The sequence below is a fragment of the Carettochelys insculpta genome, chromosome 2, assembly GCF_033958435.1.
Source record: "Carettochelys insculpta isolate YL-2023 chromosome 2, ASM3395843v1, whole genome shotgun sequence".
NCBI classification, from domain to species: Eukaryota; Metazoa; Chordata; order Testudines; family Carettochelyidae; genus Carettochelys; species Carettochelys insculpta.
This window is the reverse complement of record NC_134138.1, coordinates 71,623,394-71,642,981: the sequence shown is the minus strand read 5'-3', so window position 1 is coordinate 71,642,981 and position 19,588 is coordinate 71,623,394. Positions and strand designations below refer to the sequence as shown.

Below are 19,588 nucleotides of genomic sequence, written 5' to 3'. Positions count from 1 at the left end.
ATTATTAAAAGGGAAAAAATTTTTAAAATCTGGTTTGTCACTGTTTATGCTTTTGTCTCTACTGTTTTGACTTCTGTCATCGTGGATAATGAAAAATCAATGCATTCCCCGTCTTTGTTATATGTAGGTTCATCCTGCTTATTGCTGGTTTGTTCCTATGACTGGGTTTAAAACACTGCAGAAGAATATTTATTTGTTCAGCATGAACAGTTTTCTTTGGCATTTTTCTGTTGTGCAAAAGGCTTATAAGTATTATTAAAGTATTATACAAGTATTGTACATTATATTTTTAAAAGGACTAAATTTATGTTGACAATGTTCATTTGCCAACTTTTATTGTGTAAGGTAAAGAAATGCATAAAATAAGTTAAATATAGTCCAAAGCAATAGTTAGCCTGCACTATTGACAATTTTCGTTCTCTAGGAGACAGTGTCTCCTTGTATGTCTTTGTTCCTTTAGCACCAAAAAGAAAGATATTTGAAAGCTTTTGATTACAAAGGATTGAATTTCTTTTATTCATTGATTTCTTCCTTTCACTTTAGTAAAGAATTATTTTAAATGTAGATGATAAATGATAAGATTTTTCCCCCATCTTTGACCTTTCCATGCATTCACTGACTCTAAAGGTTTAACCTTTACTTGAAATGCAATATACAGATTTAATGGGATCTTCAAGGAAAAGCAGGTATAACATCCTGCTATATATTTGCACGCTATAACCTTTAGTTCAGAACCATATTCTAAGGTCACTTGAAGCACAGTTATTACCTGCAGTTGTGATACAGTCAATGGATATCGAAATAATATCCAAGTAACACTTTCACTGCAAGGTGGAATGGTAAGTGAGCCCTCATATACCCAATAATCACGTAGAAGAGGATCTGGAATTAAAAGAAGTGTTTGATGTTAAAATAGTGTGTAGGGAGTTTCTATGCATATACATAAAGATTTTATTATAATTTATGCTCTATTCTACCCAAGAATCTAATCTTACAGTAAACCTCAGTGGGAAGCTGGAGCCTGTGGGAACATAGCTTCCCCCTGGCTTCTCCCAGCTGGGGGAAGCCAGCAGGCGCCACTGCTAGGAGGAGGCAGGGAAGACCCTCAGCCCGAGGGAGCCGGGAGCCAGGCACAGCAGCACCCACTCAGTTTCCTGACTCCTGCAAGCAGTTGGAAGCCAGAAAACTGACCAGGCACTTTTGCATCTGGCTCCCTGCTCCCCGGGGCTGAGGGATTCCCACCCCCTCCACCTCCCTCCTCTCCCCTCCTTTCTCCTCTGAGTCCCTGGGGTGCCGAGAACCAAGTGCAGTAGTTCCTGGTCAGTTTTCCAGCTCCCAAGTGGGAAGCCAGGAAACTGACCAAGCGCTGATGTGCCTGGCTCCTGGGAGCTGGGAGGAGGAGGTTGTAGGGAGGAAGGAGGCAGTGGGGAAAGCCCCTCAGCCCCAGGGAGCAGGGAGCGAGGCACAGGGGCACCTGGTGAGTTTTCTGGCTCTCGCAAGCAGCAGGGAGCCAGGAAACTGACCAGACACTGCTGCGCCTGGCTCCCAGCTCCCTGCGGCTGAACGGGAGACTGGAATGTGACCAAGCACCGCTGCGCCTGGCTCCAGGCTCCAAGAGGCTCAGAGGAGGAGGGAGGGGGTCCCCCTCCCCAACTTACATGAAATTTGAGGTATGCAGGGGTTGCAAGGAACACAACCCCTGCATAACTTGGGGTTTTACTGTACTAAAATCCACAAGAATGGCTATGGTTATCCATATATTGATGTGAAAAACAAAGTTCAGAGAGCGAACCTCCTCAGTCACACTGTAAGTATATAACAGAGTAGAAAACCAGTTCCAGATCTCTTGAGTCCCTGGTCCTCTGCTCTAAGCATTAGTAAGTGCTGCCTCCCTTAGGGCTAGACTGTGCCTAACTCTGCATGTTTAAAAGTAAAGATGACGGTTAATTCATTTCCTATAGCCTGCTCAAAGGTGATCAGATATGATTTCAGGCCCTGATGTGCAAGGAACTCAGTATTCTGAACTTAAATTCTTGTGCTTCTGCAGGGATAGGTCTACAAAATGCAATAGAAACCCCATGAGAAGGAGGTGGTATGGTGAGAGCCATAGCTACATTCTCCCTCCATAGCCACATGTGCCTCTTGACCATCCTGAGGGAGAACATTTGGTGTACTCTGTACTGATACCATTATATACATTCTCCTATTTCTCCCACAGACACTTTTCCTCTGCAAACATCTTCACCTTCACCCTGTGGGGTACAGTATTAAAACCACAACTTAGTCCTTAATTTTAGGCAGAGCTGGTAGCACAGTCTTGTGGGAGAAAACAGTATGTAATTAAAATTACCGTGATGCAAATGTGTCAGGGGGTGGCTTAAGGCTGCATTCTGCATTAATTCTGGTATTTCCTATCTTGACTTCTCAACCTTAATGATGTTCTCTTAATGTAGTTTTGCATCTGATGTGGAAAGGGACTGACACAATGGTATGCAGTTTGGCATGGAGGCAGCCCTTACAAGCTTTGTGCTGGAGGAAAGGGGTAGAATTGGTCAAAAAGGAGTCAAATTTTTATGATGCCCTGCAGTGGGTTTTTTTACATTTATTTGTCTTTGTTGGTCTAAGGCTTATTTGCTGTGTGACTTTGGGCAAGACACTTAATTTCTCTGTCACCTATATGCAGGCATGTAGGCATACTAGGATTTGTGGGCATGTTTTCTACTGACATTAAGCCCAAAAGAGCTGTGGAGATTCATTATCCAAATGTGTGCAGTAGGTGTTTAGGGGAAAAAAAGGCCTGTATAAAGAATTATAGATTAAGTCTATCTAATCTGGAACTTGCTTGTCCAGCAACATCCATAATCCAGCATGATTTTAGTTAGCTGGACAACTACTTATCATGAGTGTGGCCAAATTTTTCGTGATCCCATAAAATTTGTTTACAGCCACCAGTTCTGGATTTCAGCGTTCTGTGCTGTTAATTAGCTGTAATTTATTCTTAAATGTCTTTTAAGAGCCCAGCAAGCAGTGGAAGTGTTGGTAATGTGCTAGACAATATTAACCTCCCCTGGTTCTGCAAATTCTCTCATTTGGCACCAGTGAGGACCCAAGAGTACCAAAAGAGACAGGTTCAACCTGTACTAATGTTGACCCTCTTGCAGCCTCAGAGAGTAGAGAGCACTGCACCAATATAACCAATACCTAATGGGTAAATTGCTGATGGCCATACAGTGTTCATCTCCACCACTGGTCCAAGGAGTACTCGACTCCAGATCTACAGAGGGTTTTGTGAGTAATTCAGCTAAATTAAAGCTGTTCTCCAGAAAAGATTGAGATGCTAAAAGATTTTATAAAGTGGCACAAGGTTTTCAAATGTTCAGAATGCAATATATATAACAGTACATGTACTCTAGTAAGTAAAGATTTACTTAATATGAAACAACACCTACCTGGTAATAAAGAGTTGGGATTAAAGCAGGGTATTGTTTTGGACTTCCCCTGAAAAATCAATACAAATCCATCTCATCTCCAGTTCTCATTAAAAAGATGTTGAAGAGAAACAAGTAGCCTTTCAATGTTGTCATCATAGTAATCCTTGAATTTCTGTCCCTAACAACCTCTTCTGACAGCCTCCACTGAATTATTGTTACGTTAGTCCTTGCAGCTATATAACCCTTTTATTCATTTAATTTATATTTTCTGTCCAAGGCTACACAGCCTTTTTTTTTTTTTTGGAGATCACTGCTAGCTTAGTCTCTCTCTCTCTTTTTGGCAAGATGTCATCTTTTAGGCTTTGATCCTGCAGAGCTCATTGCATTAGCTTCAGTATAGGTCCACGTAGGTGAAGCAACTAACTTGAGACACTGGCCCCTAAATTAGCTTCATCTCAAGCAGCTTGTTTACTCCAAAATTTCTGAGGGTAAATTCTGCCCAGAGTTGCCTAATAGCAGGTGCCCTTTGAGATCATGGATGGCAACAATCCTCCAAGGACAGAATTAACTGCATAACTGAAAGTATCTTTGATTTTCAAAAGTGAATTTCAAAGCACTGGAGGCTTTTATACAAAAGATATTTTACACAAACATTTACGCTTTATAAAAGTAAAAAGTTACTGGGGGTGATGTTATCACATGGAGGTTTATTTTATTATATGCTGCATGTAGATTTATGCTTAGTATCAGGTAGCAGAATCTCTGCAGTGTCTGTTTTGCTCTATGGGCCAGGGAGAGCATTTTAAGGAAGATCCTGTTAATTGTTCCTTGGCTATAATTGATTTAATTTTTATTTTAAATTGGAAGCACGTAGGCATTATTAATAGTTGCGTTAAAATTAGTTACAAAAAGTGCTCTTTAAAACAAAGCATTTGAAATTTAGTTCCCTCCTACATATACACATGGCAAATCCTGAGATCCTGGATTTGTATTTCCCCTTTCAAAACGTCTAACACAAATTCAGTCCAAAGCCCACTGCCTCCTGCTGACTTCAATGAGTTTGGATCAGGCCTACAGGGCAGAAAGTGCTGTGCTGCACTCTGTGACTTGCAAAGTCTGCAAGAAAAGAGTGTAACTTATCAGTTCTGCAAATTAACAGATACAGTGCCATAAATTGTCTCACCAGCCTGTTTGGATTATGGTAAAGTTGGTCTGAAACTGAAGATGTGATTTTTGGTGGACACTTCATAATATAAGACTACGCTGATGCATTTAATGCAAATAAATGTAAATATGCACAAAGCATGTTTCATGCTGGACCCCTAGATTCATGAGCGGACATTCATGATCTTCCAGTTTTTATCTGTGCAACTAATAGAACATAAAGGCTGTGTCTACACTAGCTCCCTACTTTGAAGGGAGCATGGTAAGTAGGGTGCAGAAGATTATTAATGAAGTGCTGCATTTTGAGGAGTAAAGGGACTTCGAAGTTGCCCAGGCACTTCTAAGTACTGGCGGGTTAGCCGCGGCTACACACAAGCTGGCATTTCAAAGTTTAACACTTCAAAGTTGCCGGAGGGGAGAATTAGCTTAATGAAGTGCTGCATATGCACCACAGCACTTCATTAATAATCTCCCGACACCCTATTTACCATGCTCCCTTCGAAGTAGGGAGCTAGTGTAGACACAGCCAAAGAGTTCTGTATAATCTCTCTCTCTCTCTCTCTCACACACACACACACACACACACACACACACACACACACACAATAACAGTTTGTAAATATACTACATCTGGAGTACATGTGATTTTGTTCAACTCAACCAAAATTTACAATGCAGATTAATAATAATACTTGGGTCCTAAAATTCCTATGATTTGGTCTTTTCAGGGTTACCTAGTGCTTTTCATTCATCAGTCTCAAAGTCATTTACAATTACTATCCCCACTTTACAGAGAGAGATGGGGAAATTAAGTGTCTTGACCATGGTCACGTAATACATCTATGTTACAGCTAGGATGCCCACATTCCCCTGAATCCAAGTTCAATGCCATATCTATCCATTGCCTCCCTTAGCACAATCCAGTTAATGGGGTTCCACTATGCTATGGACATATTGCAGTTATGATTTTGACTGGATGTTTAATCTGCATATTGTGCTCTTGTATAGCTTGAAACTAGACAGGTTGGGAAATACTGACATTTGGGTTCTCTGAACATTCATACAGATCTTTCTTGGGGTTGAGGTTCACAAGTGTTGGTATTATTTAAAAAGTCAATATTTGTGAACAGTTACTGGTATTCTGATATTAAAACTGTCTCATGCAGTCAGAATGAGAAATAAGTGTACAGTCATGCCTCGTTAAATGAGTATTTTACTTACAAGTACTCGCTAAAACGAGGGACACGTATACTTACCTTAGTTCACTAGATGAGTGAACTTCCCCTGTTAATATGAGCCTAACCCCCTCCCCGCAGTTCCAACCCACCACAGCCTGAACCCCCCGCCAGCCCCGCAGACCCAACCCGCCACAGCCTGACCCCTCCAGCTGGCTCTGCAGCCCCCAACCAGCCACAGTCTGACCCCCTCACTGGCCCCGCACACCCAACCTGCAGCAGCCTGAAACCACCACCCCCCACCCACATACCCCACAGACCCAACTCACCGCAGCCTTAATGACCCCAGTATGCCTCATTGACCCAAACCCCCACCAGGTTTTAACCCTCCCTCCCACTCATGGCCCCAAACTGTCCCCAGCCTTTAACCCTCTGCAACCCCACCCCCAAGGTTCACTTACCTTTCAAAAGCAGTGCCATCTGCTGCCACTCCTTCCCCGAGTTAGGACCACTAGGAACCAGAGACTTTTACATGTATTTTAATGTGAATTTAGTGTCCCTCTTACGAGTTTTCGCCTCCAAGCAGAAAATTGGGAACCAATTGTGCTCATATAGCGAAGTATGAGTGTAGTAACCATGTGGGAACTAGTGTTAAATATTGACTCTTAATGGTGACCACTGTGTGATGCCTTCCACATGATATCTTAGTACAAACATTTCTGACACTGTGCTCTCTGCTTTATTTTATCTTCTTTGCCCTTGCCCCATTCAATCCGTCTCTGTCAAATATTTGTTTCCCTCAGATAAGGTCTCACCTTGTACTGGATGTCCTGGAGAATTTCTGTTATGGCCTTTAGGCCTAAATGTTCCTTTCCTATCTGCAACATAACAAACAAAGGAGCAAACCAAAAAATGAACTTCATGGCTGTGTTGTTTCTGAAAACAAAGAGAAAGGTCAACAAGTCTGGCCAGTTCAGTGCTGGCTTATAGATGAGTTAAACAACCCTGGACTGACCAACTACAGTGTTCTGTTGCACAGTAACTTCAAACAAGAGGTACTACTTCACATACAATAAAGCCACTGGCAAGAATGGAACAAGGTTTAAGTAATTTTAAAATAGTAGCAGAAATCGACAGAATTAAAAAAGAAGTCAAAGTCAAAATTGATAAGCTTGAACTCACCTTGTTTTGCCTCACTAGTGGAACCCACGCTTCTTGTAAGGGTCAAAGTCATTGTGAGATGTAAGTGCCAAGGCTATAATTTGTCTTCACACATTTTTGTTACAAAAGTACATACAACAACTGAGCGCACAGGCATAACAGAAACCCTGGAGTTTGCTCCCATGGTACTGTATAACTGAGGCTTTGTGCACCACTCCTGATTAAGGTTAACCTATCATTGAAGCTAACGAGCATTTCATTGAAGCTAACAAGAGTTTGCTTGGATGAGAAGTGCAAAATCATGGTTCACCCCTTTCTTTTCCAACCTTTTGAACAGGGTCAGGATTTCACATCTCATCTTCATTTTTGGAAATCAGACAAAAGGCATGAATAGAAAGAAACATTTAAAATGAGAGATCCTGTTTATTTACTGCATGTAATGCAAATAGCCAGGTTACTTTACACAGTAAACTCTTTCACGTCTGGCATTCTATCATCTGGAACTCTCAAATAACTGACATTTTAATCAAAAGTACATTTTAGTTATGTTTTCAATAAATACAGTATAGTGAAAGTAAATACAAATAAATACAGCAAATACAGTATACAAGTTTACAGTGTACAATACTGCTGTATATTTTTGTTCCTTTCTTAATATCTAATTTTGTTTTTCGTTAGTGTTACACAATGCTAGGTAAACCTCGCTATCATCCAGAATATTTGAATATCCAGCAACCTCCTGGTCCCGGGGTTGCTGAATATGAAAGAGTTTACTATAGAATCAAGGCCCAAGTCTAACCTGTGATATATACCTATGCTCACACATACATACACACCTGTTATTGACATCAGTAAGAGCTATGTGTACATGTATGGGGCACAAACACGCTCAGATAGCTTACAAAGAGCCATTGTTTAAATTAAGAATGTTTCTGAGCTTGATGAATAAGCACTAATGGAGTGGCATGAACGTATTTCAAACAAAAAAATCCTATGGAAGCAAAAAACTTAACTGCACATGCAATTTTCCTCCTGAGAAGGGGATGAGAGAACGAATAAACCACATGTGACAGATATTACTAGAAGGCTAATGGCATACTAGGGTGCATTAGGAGGAGCATTTCGAGCAGATCTAGCGAAGTGGTTGTTCCCCTCTATTTGGCACTGGTGAGGCCACATCTGGAATATTGTGTCCAGTTTTGGGCCCCCCAGTATAAAAAGGATGTGGATGTGCTGGAGCAGGTTCAACGGAGGGCAACAAAAATGATTAAGGGGCTGGAGCACAAGACATATGAGGATAGGCTGAGGGATTTGGGCTTGTTTAGTTTACAGAAGAGAAGACTTAGGGGTTATTTAATAGCAGCCTTCAACTTCCTGAAGGGGAGGTCTAAAAAGGAGGGCAAGAAACTGTTCTCAGTGGTGTCAGATGGCAGAACAAGGACTAATGGTCTGAAGTTGAAGAGGGAGAGATGTAGGTTGGATATTATGAAAAACTACTTCATCAAGAGGGTGATGAAGCATTGGAATGCCTTACCTAGAGAGGTGGTGGAATCTCCATCCCTTGAGGTTTTCAAGTCCTGGCACGACAAGGTTCTGGGTGGGATGACTTCAAGGGGGTTGATCCTGCTTGAAGCAGGGGGCTGGACTAGATGACCTCCTGAGGTCCCTTCCAGCACTATGATTCTATGATTACTGACATTGCTTCATGCAATATTGGAATATGCTCAGACACTGAGACGGTGAGAGTGTATATAAAGCAGAATCATAGATTCACAGTTTCCTAGGCGCAAAAGAGACAATTGGGACCAGCCAGTCTGACCTCCTGTATGACAAGGCAAAGGATAAAATATGGGGAATATTTTCAAAAGCATGTAAGTGACCCAGGAGCACAGGACCCATTGATCTTTAGCTGGACTAGTGCTCTTAAGTAGGTGATTTTAAAAATCTCTCCCTAAAAATAAGGAACTCATGCAACTTTCTGGGCTTGATTCTGATGTCACCATGCATCACGATTTCAGTGGAACTATTCCTAACGTACATGATACATTATGAGAACAGAAGAAGAGCCCAGTGTTTTTACATTTGTAAGTATACTGACAAAATTAAAACGACCTAACATTTGACTTTTTTCTAAGCTGCCAAATTTTTGTAACTGTCTATGCAGGTTAAAACTGGAGTGCAGAAGGAAATCTGCACCAAGGCAGAAAATTTTTCCCTTTTTTTTTTAAAGCACCCAACAATTCAACTGACTAGTGGTATTGGAGTTGTTAGGGTTTGTGTTTGTGCATATAGGTATGAAAGAGGGGAAAAGTTTCAATAGGAGATGGTTTCAAAATGAAATCTTCCAGGAAACAGTTATGAACAGCAATGTTTAAAAAATCATTCTTTCTGGCTTTTATAGAAGTGAAAAGAAAGGTGGCTTAATTTGTTTTCTCACTGGACCATTAATTGGTAACATAAAGCAACTTTAATCAATTTTTAATTAGATGGGAACCTTTCTTGGCTAATAAGAACACACCATGGAATTCTTAAGGCGAGAGACAGAAGTAGAAACAGTACATTGGATATGTTTCAAAGATTTACGTAAGAATTATATGTAGCTTCCTAAGTGACTCCAAGGTTACCTCTGCTGGAATTAGAAGCTACCTTCACATAAGCAATTATGACCTAAGCCTCTAGGATACAAAGCTGAGAGAACTGAGACTTTCCAGCATTACTGTTCAATAATTCTGACTCAGTGCTGGAATTGTAACCAACGCACCTTGACATTCAAATAGAGGTAGAGCTCAGAGGTGCTCAGCAGCTCATTATGGAATAAGACAAATTAACTGTGAAAGAAAATGTATTTGATCTAAATGTGAATAAAAACTCACTTCCTTGAACATCCTGAAATGGAACAGTTCACTTCTTGTCATGGACTAGGGCTATGTGAAATTGATGCTTTACATTCACAAGGGCATGGGAAGAGGGTGGCAGCAGTGGGGGCTGGAATCAAGACTGCTACACGTTGTTCATAGGGTTCACAGCTCTTGAAACCCTTTCGCTGTTGCTTAGAGTCTGCAGATCACAATCAACTCAACAGGGACCTCTAAGGGCAACCTGGCCTCTTTGTTTTTGACTTTTCAACAAGGTCTGCCTTTTGACCACCATCACCCAGCATCTCCCCCTCAGTGTTCCTAAAGAGGTGAAGTCTGTGTCCACCATATATTCCTGTGCAGAGGCTGCACTACATTGGTGTCCTTGTGTCTAACATAAACTTTCTACAGGACTATCCCTATTGGCAGCCCTGGCTTATATTAAAGAGCCAGAGATTAAGTGGAGACATCCATGAACCACTCCTCTCAGCCCTGTATCTCCCAGAACCTGAACAACAGGACTGGACAACTGCAGAAGGGAGCACACTTTAAGCCAGGGATTCCCAACCTATGGGTCGTGACCCAAACATGGATCATGATTAGATTTGGTGAGGGTCACCAGCTGGGCAGCTCCAAGCAGCATGTGGCTCCAGCTCCCAGTCCCTGCCCTGCCTTGCCGTGCTGCAGTGGAACTCAGTTTAATTGGTTAATGGCCGGCAGGCTGGACCCTGCCCTTTAACCGATTAAACTGAGTCCCATTTCAGCACAGCAGGGCAGGGAACTGCCCGCACTGCAGGTGTGGAACAGGAATAAGAGGGCTGGGAGGAACTGTGCAAAGGAGGAGGCAGCAGTGGCCCAGCAAAGAAGCAGTGGGGGGCAGCAGCGGCAGCTCATGTGACGTAGGTGAGGGCCGGGGGGCGCTGAGAGGGGTTTAAACCTGGGAACGGGGTAGCAGGGGGAGCTGAGATCCAGTCAGGGCTCTATGCCCCAGCCAGCTCTCAGCTGCAGAGCTTTCAGGGTTCCCACCCCCTGCCCCAGTTTTTATAAATCTTATGTGGGAACAGGCAGCCCTGGGGGCAACCTCCTCCCCACATCACAGTTTTGAATTGCCTTGGGTCACAAAATCTTCCTGAATTGTCCAAATGGGTCACCATCTCAAAAAGGTTGGGAACCGCTGCTTAAGTGGACATGGTCCCTTGGAGCTCAGGGAGGTGTATCCCTGAAACATACCACCTTCTTCCATTCCCACTGGAGCATTAGGAACCCACACCTCTCATTTACAGACAGCTCCATGCCTTAGTACACAACTGTTTAAGACAATAAACTCAGAGTTTCCTTTTACAATTGAAATTTCAGTGTGAATTTGAAGTAGACAGTATGCAATTACCCAAAAAGTTTGGCCTGAACATCAGCATCAACAGCCTGTTTCCTCTTAAGGGGGCTCTTGGACTTTCAAAGATCAAAGAAGTGGTCAGCACTTCAGTTCTTACACAATACCATCTAGCATGCTGATGTTCAGCTCTTGCCAAGTGAGAAGGCAGCGTGGCACCGAATCAGAATTGCCAATGCAACTTCCTACTACCCCATCAACATTCTTTAAAGGTATGTCATCCAAGTACTGACTGAGCTCACTGATGTTTAGCTTATATGGCAGGACAAAACTGCAGGACAAGGCAGTCTGATGGTACATTCTTTAGTTACATTATTTTAAATAGGTGGCTTTTAATCAACTATTCTTTTAATTACCATACACACCAAATGTAAACGTAGACAGAGGCTTGCTGTTACAGAACACAAGCAATTGTGGGTTACCCTTGTTTTCTGAGCTCACAAACAGCGGGCAACAGTAGAAGGGTAATATATGGGAGCCAAAGGATAATGTGTGGCCACAATGGTAAAACATTTACCTGCACAAATAGAGCAATGATAGCTATCCCGTGCTTCTTCCCCACTGCCTCCTCAATGCTGCTGTACAGAGTCGAGTTCCAGTGGATTAGATGGAGCTAAAACAAAATAATACAGACTATGTCACCAAGTCGGTAAAAGTTTCTTTGGATGTGGGGAACAGGAAGGTGATTTGAGCCTGCAAAGCCAGTCCATATTATAAAAGATGGAATCCCACGATGGCCATTATAATACAGTACTGTTCAGAACCACAGAAAGGATGCCTTGCTTTCTGCTGTTGCCAAGTCTCCAGGACAAAGGCATGGATAAATGTGTTACAAATGGTGTGCTCCCTCATTCTGAAGCACTGAAATAAATGCTGCTAACTCATCTCATGAACAGTAGCTCAGTCACTGCCCTCTAGCACTTTTCCAAGCCTGAAATTCATATCTGCCACATTAGAGCGTGGCTGCTGTGGACATACATTTTCCTAAGATTCCTTTTGATTGGCTGGTTGTGCCTTTTTTGATAGCACGTATCTGATGAACTACTACTGTAATGGTGAATAGCTGGGACGTCATCACTAAAAACAACCCCTTCCTCGCTATGCTTACTGAATTTTGCGCATTGGGGAAAAGTTATAAATGGAAAAGATAAGCACAGGCAGCAAGACTGGGGAGAATGAACACAGGCAGCTTGTAGAAGCCAGGGATGGAGGTACTATGGCATAGTAAATGTATATTAAACTGCCTTTTCCCCCCCAAATGCCAATAAAAGCCTGTGGATGTGCAGCAGCTTCTCAGCTTTGCTAAGTCAGGGCTTGAATTAGTAGATGCACATGTGAATGGGAAGCAGTAGTCACTGGCTGGCAAGTTCATATTCTGGCAAACTGACATAGCTGCCCAAAAAGATTTGAGAACCACAGTCAGAGAAGCAACCTGTTAATAAAAAGAAAGCAAGGGGATATGTCAGGCTTTATACAGTGAAGAGCAATATGCTTTTCAAATGGCTGACTGTTTCCAGAACTAGTGATAGCATGTTATCTCCTTGGCTGTGGCCAAAAGCATTGCAGAGCTTTCCCCCACTCACGCCTGTCTGCTTAAGTTTATCTAGGAACAGCCTTGGCACATTCCATGCAGATAAAACAGCTACAGAAAACTAAATTTAATTCCCTGTTGTAAAATCAAGTGATCAGTGTTTTGCACTGTTATGTGTCTGAGGGGTGGAAACATCATCTGCTTTTCTAGTAGTTTTTGCAAAAAATAGTTTTTAACACAGAGTATGTCTCTCTGTCTTCTGCATGCTTGCATCTCCAAGCAGAAATGACTGTTCTCCACACCCAGAGAACTCATTTAGATTGTTCGGCATCTCACATGGTCAGGCCTCCAGGCTGCTGCCTCATCCCTTATTTCAGCTCAGATGGGAGCCAAACATACAAACCTGATGATCGTTCTTTCTAAAATGCACTGTTACAAATGAAGTGAGCATATTATCATCATTCTGCTCATTCTGAACACAAATATTTGACATGATAAAAAATTCCAAGCTCATTTTCAGTTAGAAAGTCTACTTGCGTCAAGCATTGCTAATATAAAAAGCACTTACCCATAGCTACAGTAGCTATAGGCAAATCAATTACCATCTAAAACAAGACCTAGAACTAAGCTGAGACCCTGTCTCCTTGCTCACCAGTCTTGCTGCTTTGCTTACCTTTTCCCCCATATAACCTTTCCCCAACCCACTATGCTCAATGAGCCTGGGACAGTAAGGGGTTATTTTTCATTGATGAGGACCCAGCTGTTCACCATTGCCCTGGTAATTCATGAGGTATGTTCTATCGAAAAGGCATGCATAAAGGCTTACAGATTTGTACTACCAAAAGTTGTGTGTGCACAAAGCCTTCCTTCAAGCAAATCCATGTGAAGACCAAATCAGTTATTTCACATCTTGTTTAAATTTACCATTTAATTGGGTCCTTTTGTAACTTTGCTTTCTTCAATACTTGTGAGACTTTCCCAAAATGATCTTTATTTCCCTTTTTCATTTTTAATATTAAATGACTCTTTAAAAAGCAAAACAAAAGCTCAAATAAGGACAATTTAGTGACTAACACTGTCTCTAAGAAAAAGCTGAATTAATACAATCCAATTAGTTTACAAAGAAATGCTATGGCTCAAGTCAGACTATTTCTCCAAAAAGATGTATTATTTGTTTAGACAGGAATGTGCAGATATTACACGTGGCACTAGAGGGAGCTCATGCAGTCTCATAAATATAAAAGAACCCCTGAAATTAACTAAGAAAAATTTGCTTCCTACCAACAGATCTGTTCAAACACCCAAAAAGGAATAACATACCAGTAATGTAATTGTCATGGCAATGTCCTTGGAACAGCAGAAAAACAATACCCCATACCCCTGCTATTAATTTTATTTTAAATGTCAGTGTAAACTTTTCCTTCTGTGACCGTAACAATGGTCTTGAACATTACAGAGCCCATTACTTTGACTAAGTCAACAGGTAGATCTGAGCTAAAGCCACCATGACATTCCATGTGTTGTTATGTTCAGGGACAGAACATTTGTAACATGACATTTTGCTGCATCTGGCTGAAATGTTACAAGTTGTTTTCTGAAGTTCTAAAAGGAAAATGCATGACTTGATATTTTTCTCAAAGAGGAGACCCATGCAAGACCCATATAGCATGCTGTCCGGACACTTCACCTGTCAGGAAGCAGACTGGCCTAATAGCTACAGTCCCTGGACTGGACAACAGGGCTATGTTGACACAGCAGAGCTATTTTGGGATTTCTTGGTATCCTGAAATAGCAACTCCACGTCTTTGAAACACACCTGTTATTTCAAAATGTTTTTTGAAATAATGGTGCACTATTTCAGCATCCCTCGTTGCAGGAGTAAGGGATGATTTGAAACAGTGCACTATTTTGACATTTGGCACTGTTTAGACAGCACCAAATGATGAAATAGCCCATTTTGAAATAAACTCGAAATAAGATACACAATTTGCCTATCACAAATTGTCTTATTCAAGTTTAGGGTGTCGCATAGGCATAGCTTAGTAGACCTGGGTTCTACTCCTGTCTCTGAAGCTCACCTACTGGGGAGCAAATTACTTCACTTCTCTGTGTATTCCCCACTTTGTTTCTCTGACCTATTAAGATAGGAATCTCTTCTAGGCAGAAATTGGCTACTACCATGAGTTTCCATGTTGTCTAACACAATTGGGGTCCACCTATGTGTAACACTACTGATAACTGTAGCTCTGTAAGGGAGTGACAGGAAGACCTGGCAGTGCAGGGGCTAAACAGAGCCTGTTGGCCCAGTTAGCCCCACCCCATTTCACTTGCCACCAGTGTCAGGCCTGGAGGCAGGATAAGAGAAGAGAAGATAGCCCAGTTCAGGGCTGACCAGCCAAGAGGCAGGAGCTAGTTCTGACACTTGCACGGCCTGAGTCAGAGCTGCTGCTGGCTTGGCCACTGGAGATCACAGCCTTCAAACCCTCCCTCAGGCTAAAAGGGGGAGAATCCCAGAGAACCTTTCCTAAGGAGGGGAAACTAGATGCTTGGGGCCATGCCCCAAACTAGCACTACAGCCTCTAGGATGTGGGCTGAAGGCCTACGCTTTGGGCCCCTAGGCACTGCAGGGGCCTAGCCACTAGGCCACCCTGCTACTAGTGGGAACTGCTTACAGGCTCCCTTATTAAAAAATCATTAGTGGTCAAATTTTGCCAGGGCCTATCTAGAAAGAGAATGAGAAATAGCATGAGGTGCATTGTGTGCTACAAGAGCCCAGGCAGGGATTTGAGCTATGAAGTGCAACATCCTGCTGCTCTGAAGTTGAGCAAAACTCCTGACTACCTGTTTTTGACTAGCTTGTGCTGTTAACCACAGGACACATATCAGCTGGCTAGAGCTTTCACATCCCCACAACCCACTAACGCTTGGAGATGTGGTGCTGTGAGCTGACATGCTAGTGTCCTATTTCTAGCGCTCACTTAGCACTTCCCTTCACTAGTTACGTATTGGTATAGCAGAGATCTGCATTTAGTCCTAAAATCCTAAAATATAAAGAGAAGTTAGACAAGAGAACAGCCAGCCAAAGGGAGGCATGGAAATGTCCATACCCAAGATACTCAGCATTAGTGTAGCCCAGTGTTCCCTATAAGCTGTACGTGTGCCTTTGCGGCCACTCAAGAGAGATTCAAATGCTTCCCAGCTGATTAGCAAAGCGCCCGCATCTAGGCTGTTTGCTTCTACTAGGAGTGCACAATTGTACATGCCTTGGTACACATAAAAAAATATTCTGCAAATGATGGAAAAAATCCACACGTAGATAGAAAAGATTAGAGAGACTACTGAGGTAAACACCGAACAGTTAGGAACAGGTTGAGTAATCTTTATTGCAATCCTGCCACAATGCATGAGCAGGAACTAAGGAGACATTTGTAGGACTTTCCAACTCAAAAGTTTCTAAGACTTCAGAACTCCGGTCATGTATTCCCTATGGTTAGGGCTTGTCGACACTTGGCACTGGGTTGACACACTGGAGGTCAATCTTCCAGGATTAGATTTAGGAGGTCTAGTATAAACAATGTCAGGATGCCCCCCGACCCCTGCTCTCGCCCCACCAATCCCATACTATTTGCAGTCACAAGGAGTAAGAAACGTCAGTAAGAGAGTTTCTCCCATTAACCTCCCACTGTGGGTATGACAGAGAAATTTGACCTCAGGTTTGTCAAATCCAGCTACACTATTCTCATAGCTGGAGTTGTGTATCTTAGGTCATCTTTCTCCCCTGGTGTAGATTTGCCCTGAGACTGGGGGCTGGAACCATCTTTTTGTTTCGTCTTTGTACCGTGCTTAACACTATAGGCCCATGATTACAGTGCTGTTGTAATGCGGATAAATAATAATACTAGTAGGCTGGTAGAGGTCAGATCATTATGGTCCACATCAGAGGAGGACAACTACTCTTTTCTTCTTGTAGCTGTAGAGCCTTGCAAATCTGTGGGTATCCCCTTTATATCTACAGATATCTGCAAACACAGATGTGGACATCCATTTTATATCTGAGGATATATGCAAATCAATTTTGCTGATCACTGTTCAGATGCAGGCACAAATTTTGTATCTGCACAGGGCTCTGTGTATCTGGTGCTGTCCCTTCGCTTCAGAGTCAGAGGGCTGCTTGAGTTGCTTTCTGGGTGAAGAAACAAAGCGCTGAGGTGGCAGTTACTACTAGGAGTTTAAAATGGCTGCAGTAGAGAAATAAGAGAGTGAAAGAATAGTACTGGATGAATTAAATGACTCCTGAATTTAACAGCGATGAGAGATGGGAGCATATCAGCATTAGTTAAGGACAAATTTGGCCTGGTTTTTGCCTGTCCAAGGAGTTTTTCCTCCCCTTCACTCCATCAGCCACATCAGCCACCTCCACTGGAGGTCCCACATTCTCCTGGGCACATGTGCTACTCTCTGCTAGTAACCACTATGCAGCTCAGAGTTGCAGGAAAACTATAGCAGGATAGAGCCACCCCTTCAGGGAAATACATAGTACATGTGTCTAATGGGGGTTACAAGGAGGGTACTCCTAGTCTCTGCTGGAACAGCCCCAGGAGACATCATGCATGGCACTTCACAGACAAGCACGGAGACCAAGGCCTTGTCCTCAAGGGTTTACAATCTGAATTAGACACATGACATAATGAGAAATGATCACAAAGCCTACAATAAGAATGGCCACACTCTTCACTGCATTTACTCTAGCACTGACAAATTTATGTCTTTAACAAATAAATAGGTGTAGAGTTTCATTAAAAAACAATCAAGCTAATTCTCCTCCAGACTGAGGAGAAAAAAAAAAGAAAGGTCAAAACTGTACCTCTTTCTCCTAGTCTTACATACTTGGTAGTCACTCAGACGCGATATTGATAAAGGCCTTATAAATAAATAGATAGGTACACCAAGGGCGAACCAAAAAGGGGAAATAATAGAAAACGAGGAAAAACAATTCTTTTCTTCAGAAAACATTATTTTCGAACTGTCATTTATTTACTCTTTGGGTAGGTTGCTCTTTTGTTTGTTAGCTGTTTTATTCGTAATCTGGTTAGTCATATAGAAGTCTGGTGAGAACATGACATGCCGAAATAAAAACTACTATTACTAATAAAAAAGAAAAAACATCTACCAACAAATATGATACAATTTAAACCCTAAGGAATATATCCCCAAGTTGGTAGAACATGCAATTCCTATTAATATCCACCTTGGGAGAACCAACACCAACACTTTTGTAGATTTTTATAATACAGCTGTATGATGAATTTGTAACCTGTGAAATTCATAGCTGTACTTTCCCATCCTATATGCAGCAATTCATATTCATTATTCTGAAAGCAAAGCTAACTTTTTGCACCTTTTCAGATTAATGCCCAATATTCTGCTAACCTTTTTACACTGATGTGAGACAGTAAAATAAAGAGTATATTCTGGTAATACCAGACTGATTTGGTAAAATAATAGACTAAAACAACTAGACTGTACTGGCATTTTGCCATTAGTTGGTTTTAAAGCATTACAAGCTTAAATTAGATGAGCATGTCAGTATAACAAGAAAGGTTCTGTTCAAATTGCTCAGCTAAAGTCCTGATTTTCAGTGGTTGTGGTTGGCAAAAGGAAACCAATTATCTCCTAGGGTGAGTTGGCCAGGTTCCTGTCTGAAGAAGAGAAATGACTCTGGTGTGGGAAGAAGAGTTTGCCTGGATAGAGGAAGCTGAATAAACCACCTATCTAGCAAGATAGATGCACAAAGTTTTAGTCCCATTAGCCTTAATCCAGCCCTGATTGTAAGTACATGATACATTTACACAATGGAGAATAATTTGTCCAGTTTTTCTACAAGGATAGCTCAGTGATTTGAGCACTGGCCTACTAAACCCAGGGTTGTGTGTTCAATCCCTCTGGAGGCCATTTAGGGGTCTGAGGCAAATAGATTTAAAAAAAAATCTGTCAGGGATGGTTCTTAGTCCTGCCAAGGAGGCAGCAGACTGGACTCGATAACCTCCGAAGGTCCCTTCCAGCCCTATGACATGTAGTAGTAGTAGGCATCCTTCAGTCTGCATAGACTATGGATTGCGCCCTTTATAGTTTCAATTGAGGACTTCATTTACAGCGTCTATTGTGACTACGAAGACCCACACGAGAGTGACAGTCCTTGCTGCATCTCTTGCAGATGTAGTGGGTGTCTGGCAAGTCCTTATTGTGCTTTCTGTGCACTCGCTTCTCCTCTGCTAGCTGTCTGATCCTCATCTCACCCTTCTGAAGGCCCTTGTGTAACCCCTGCCTCCATCTGCTGAGGTCATCTGCTAGTTCTTCCCAGTTGTCCAGCTCGATGTCTACCTCTCTGAGGTCTCTCTTGTGGACATCTTTGTAGCGCAACTGGGGGTGTCCGGGAGGTCTTTTGCCAGAGGCTAGCTCACCATACAGGATGTCTTTTGGAATCCTTCCATCATTCATCCTGTGGACGTGGCCAAGCCAGCGGAGTTGACGCTGCCTGAGGAGGGTGTGCATGGTTGAGATTCCAGCTTGCTCGAGGACGGCGGTGTTGGTCACTCTGTCCTTCCATGATATTCCAAGGATGCGCCTGAGGTAGCGCAAGTGGAAGACGTTCAGCTTCTTTTCCTGGCGGGCATACAGGGTCCAAGTCTTGCTGCCATAAAGGAGGGTGCTGAGGATGCAGGCTCTGTAGACTTGCATTTTGGTGTGAGTGTACAGCTTGTTGTTATTCCACGCTCTCTTGCTGAGTCTGGACAGAGTTGTGGCTGCTTTTCCAATTCTCCTATTTAGCTCAGTGTCCAATGACAGGGGGTCAGTGATGGTGGACCCGAGGTAAACAAACT

General features: G+C 42.4%; 1 protein-coding gene across 3 annotated transcripts in view; it reads right to left on the bottom strand.

The window, feature by feature from the left end:
• CA8 (carbonic anhydrase 8) overlaps positions 1 to 19,588 on the bottom strand; it is a 55,905-nt gene that overhangs the window by 10,442 nt on the left and 25,875 nt on the right. Inside the window, exons 4-7 of one of the 3 annotated variants that reach the window (XM_074985764.1) lie at positions 11,694 to 11,789; positions 6,586 to 6,648; positions 3,450 to 3,498; positions 770 to 882 (exon numbers count right to left, since the gene is read on the bottom strand). In XM_074985764.1, coding sequence (XP_074841865.1) covers positions 770 to 882; positions 3,450 to 3,498; positions 6,586 to 6,648; positions 11,694 to 11,789 — 321 coding nt within the window. The remainder of the gene's footprint in view (positions 1 to 769; positions 883 to 3,449; positions 3,499 to 6,585; positions 6,649 to 11,693; positions 11,790 to 19,588) is intronic. The other 2 variants (XM_074985765.1, XM_074985766.1) reach the window with 2 other exon arrangements.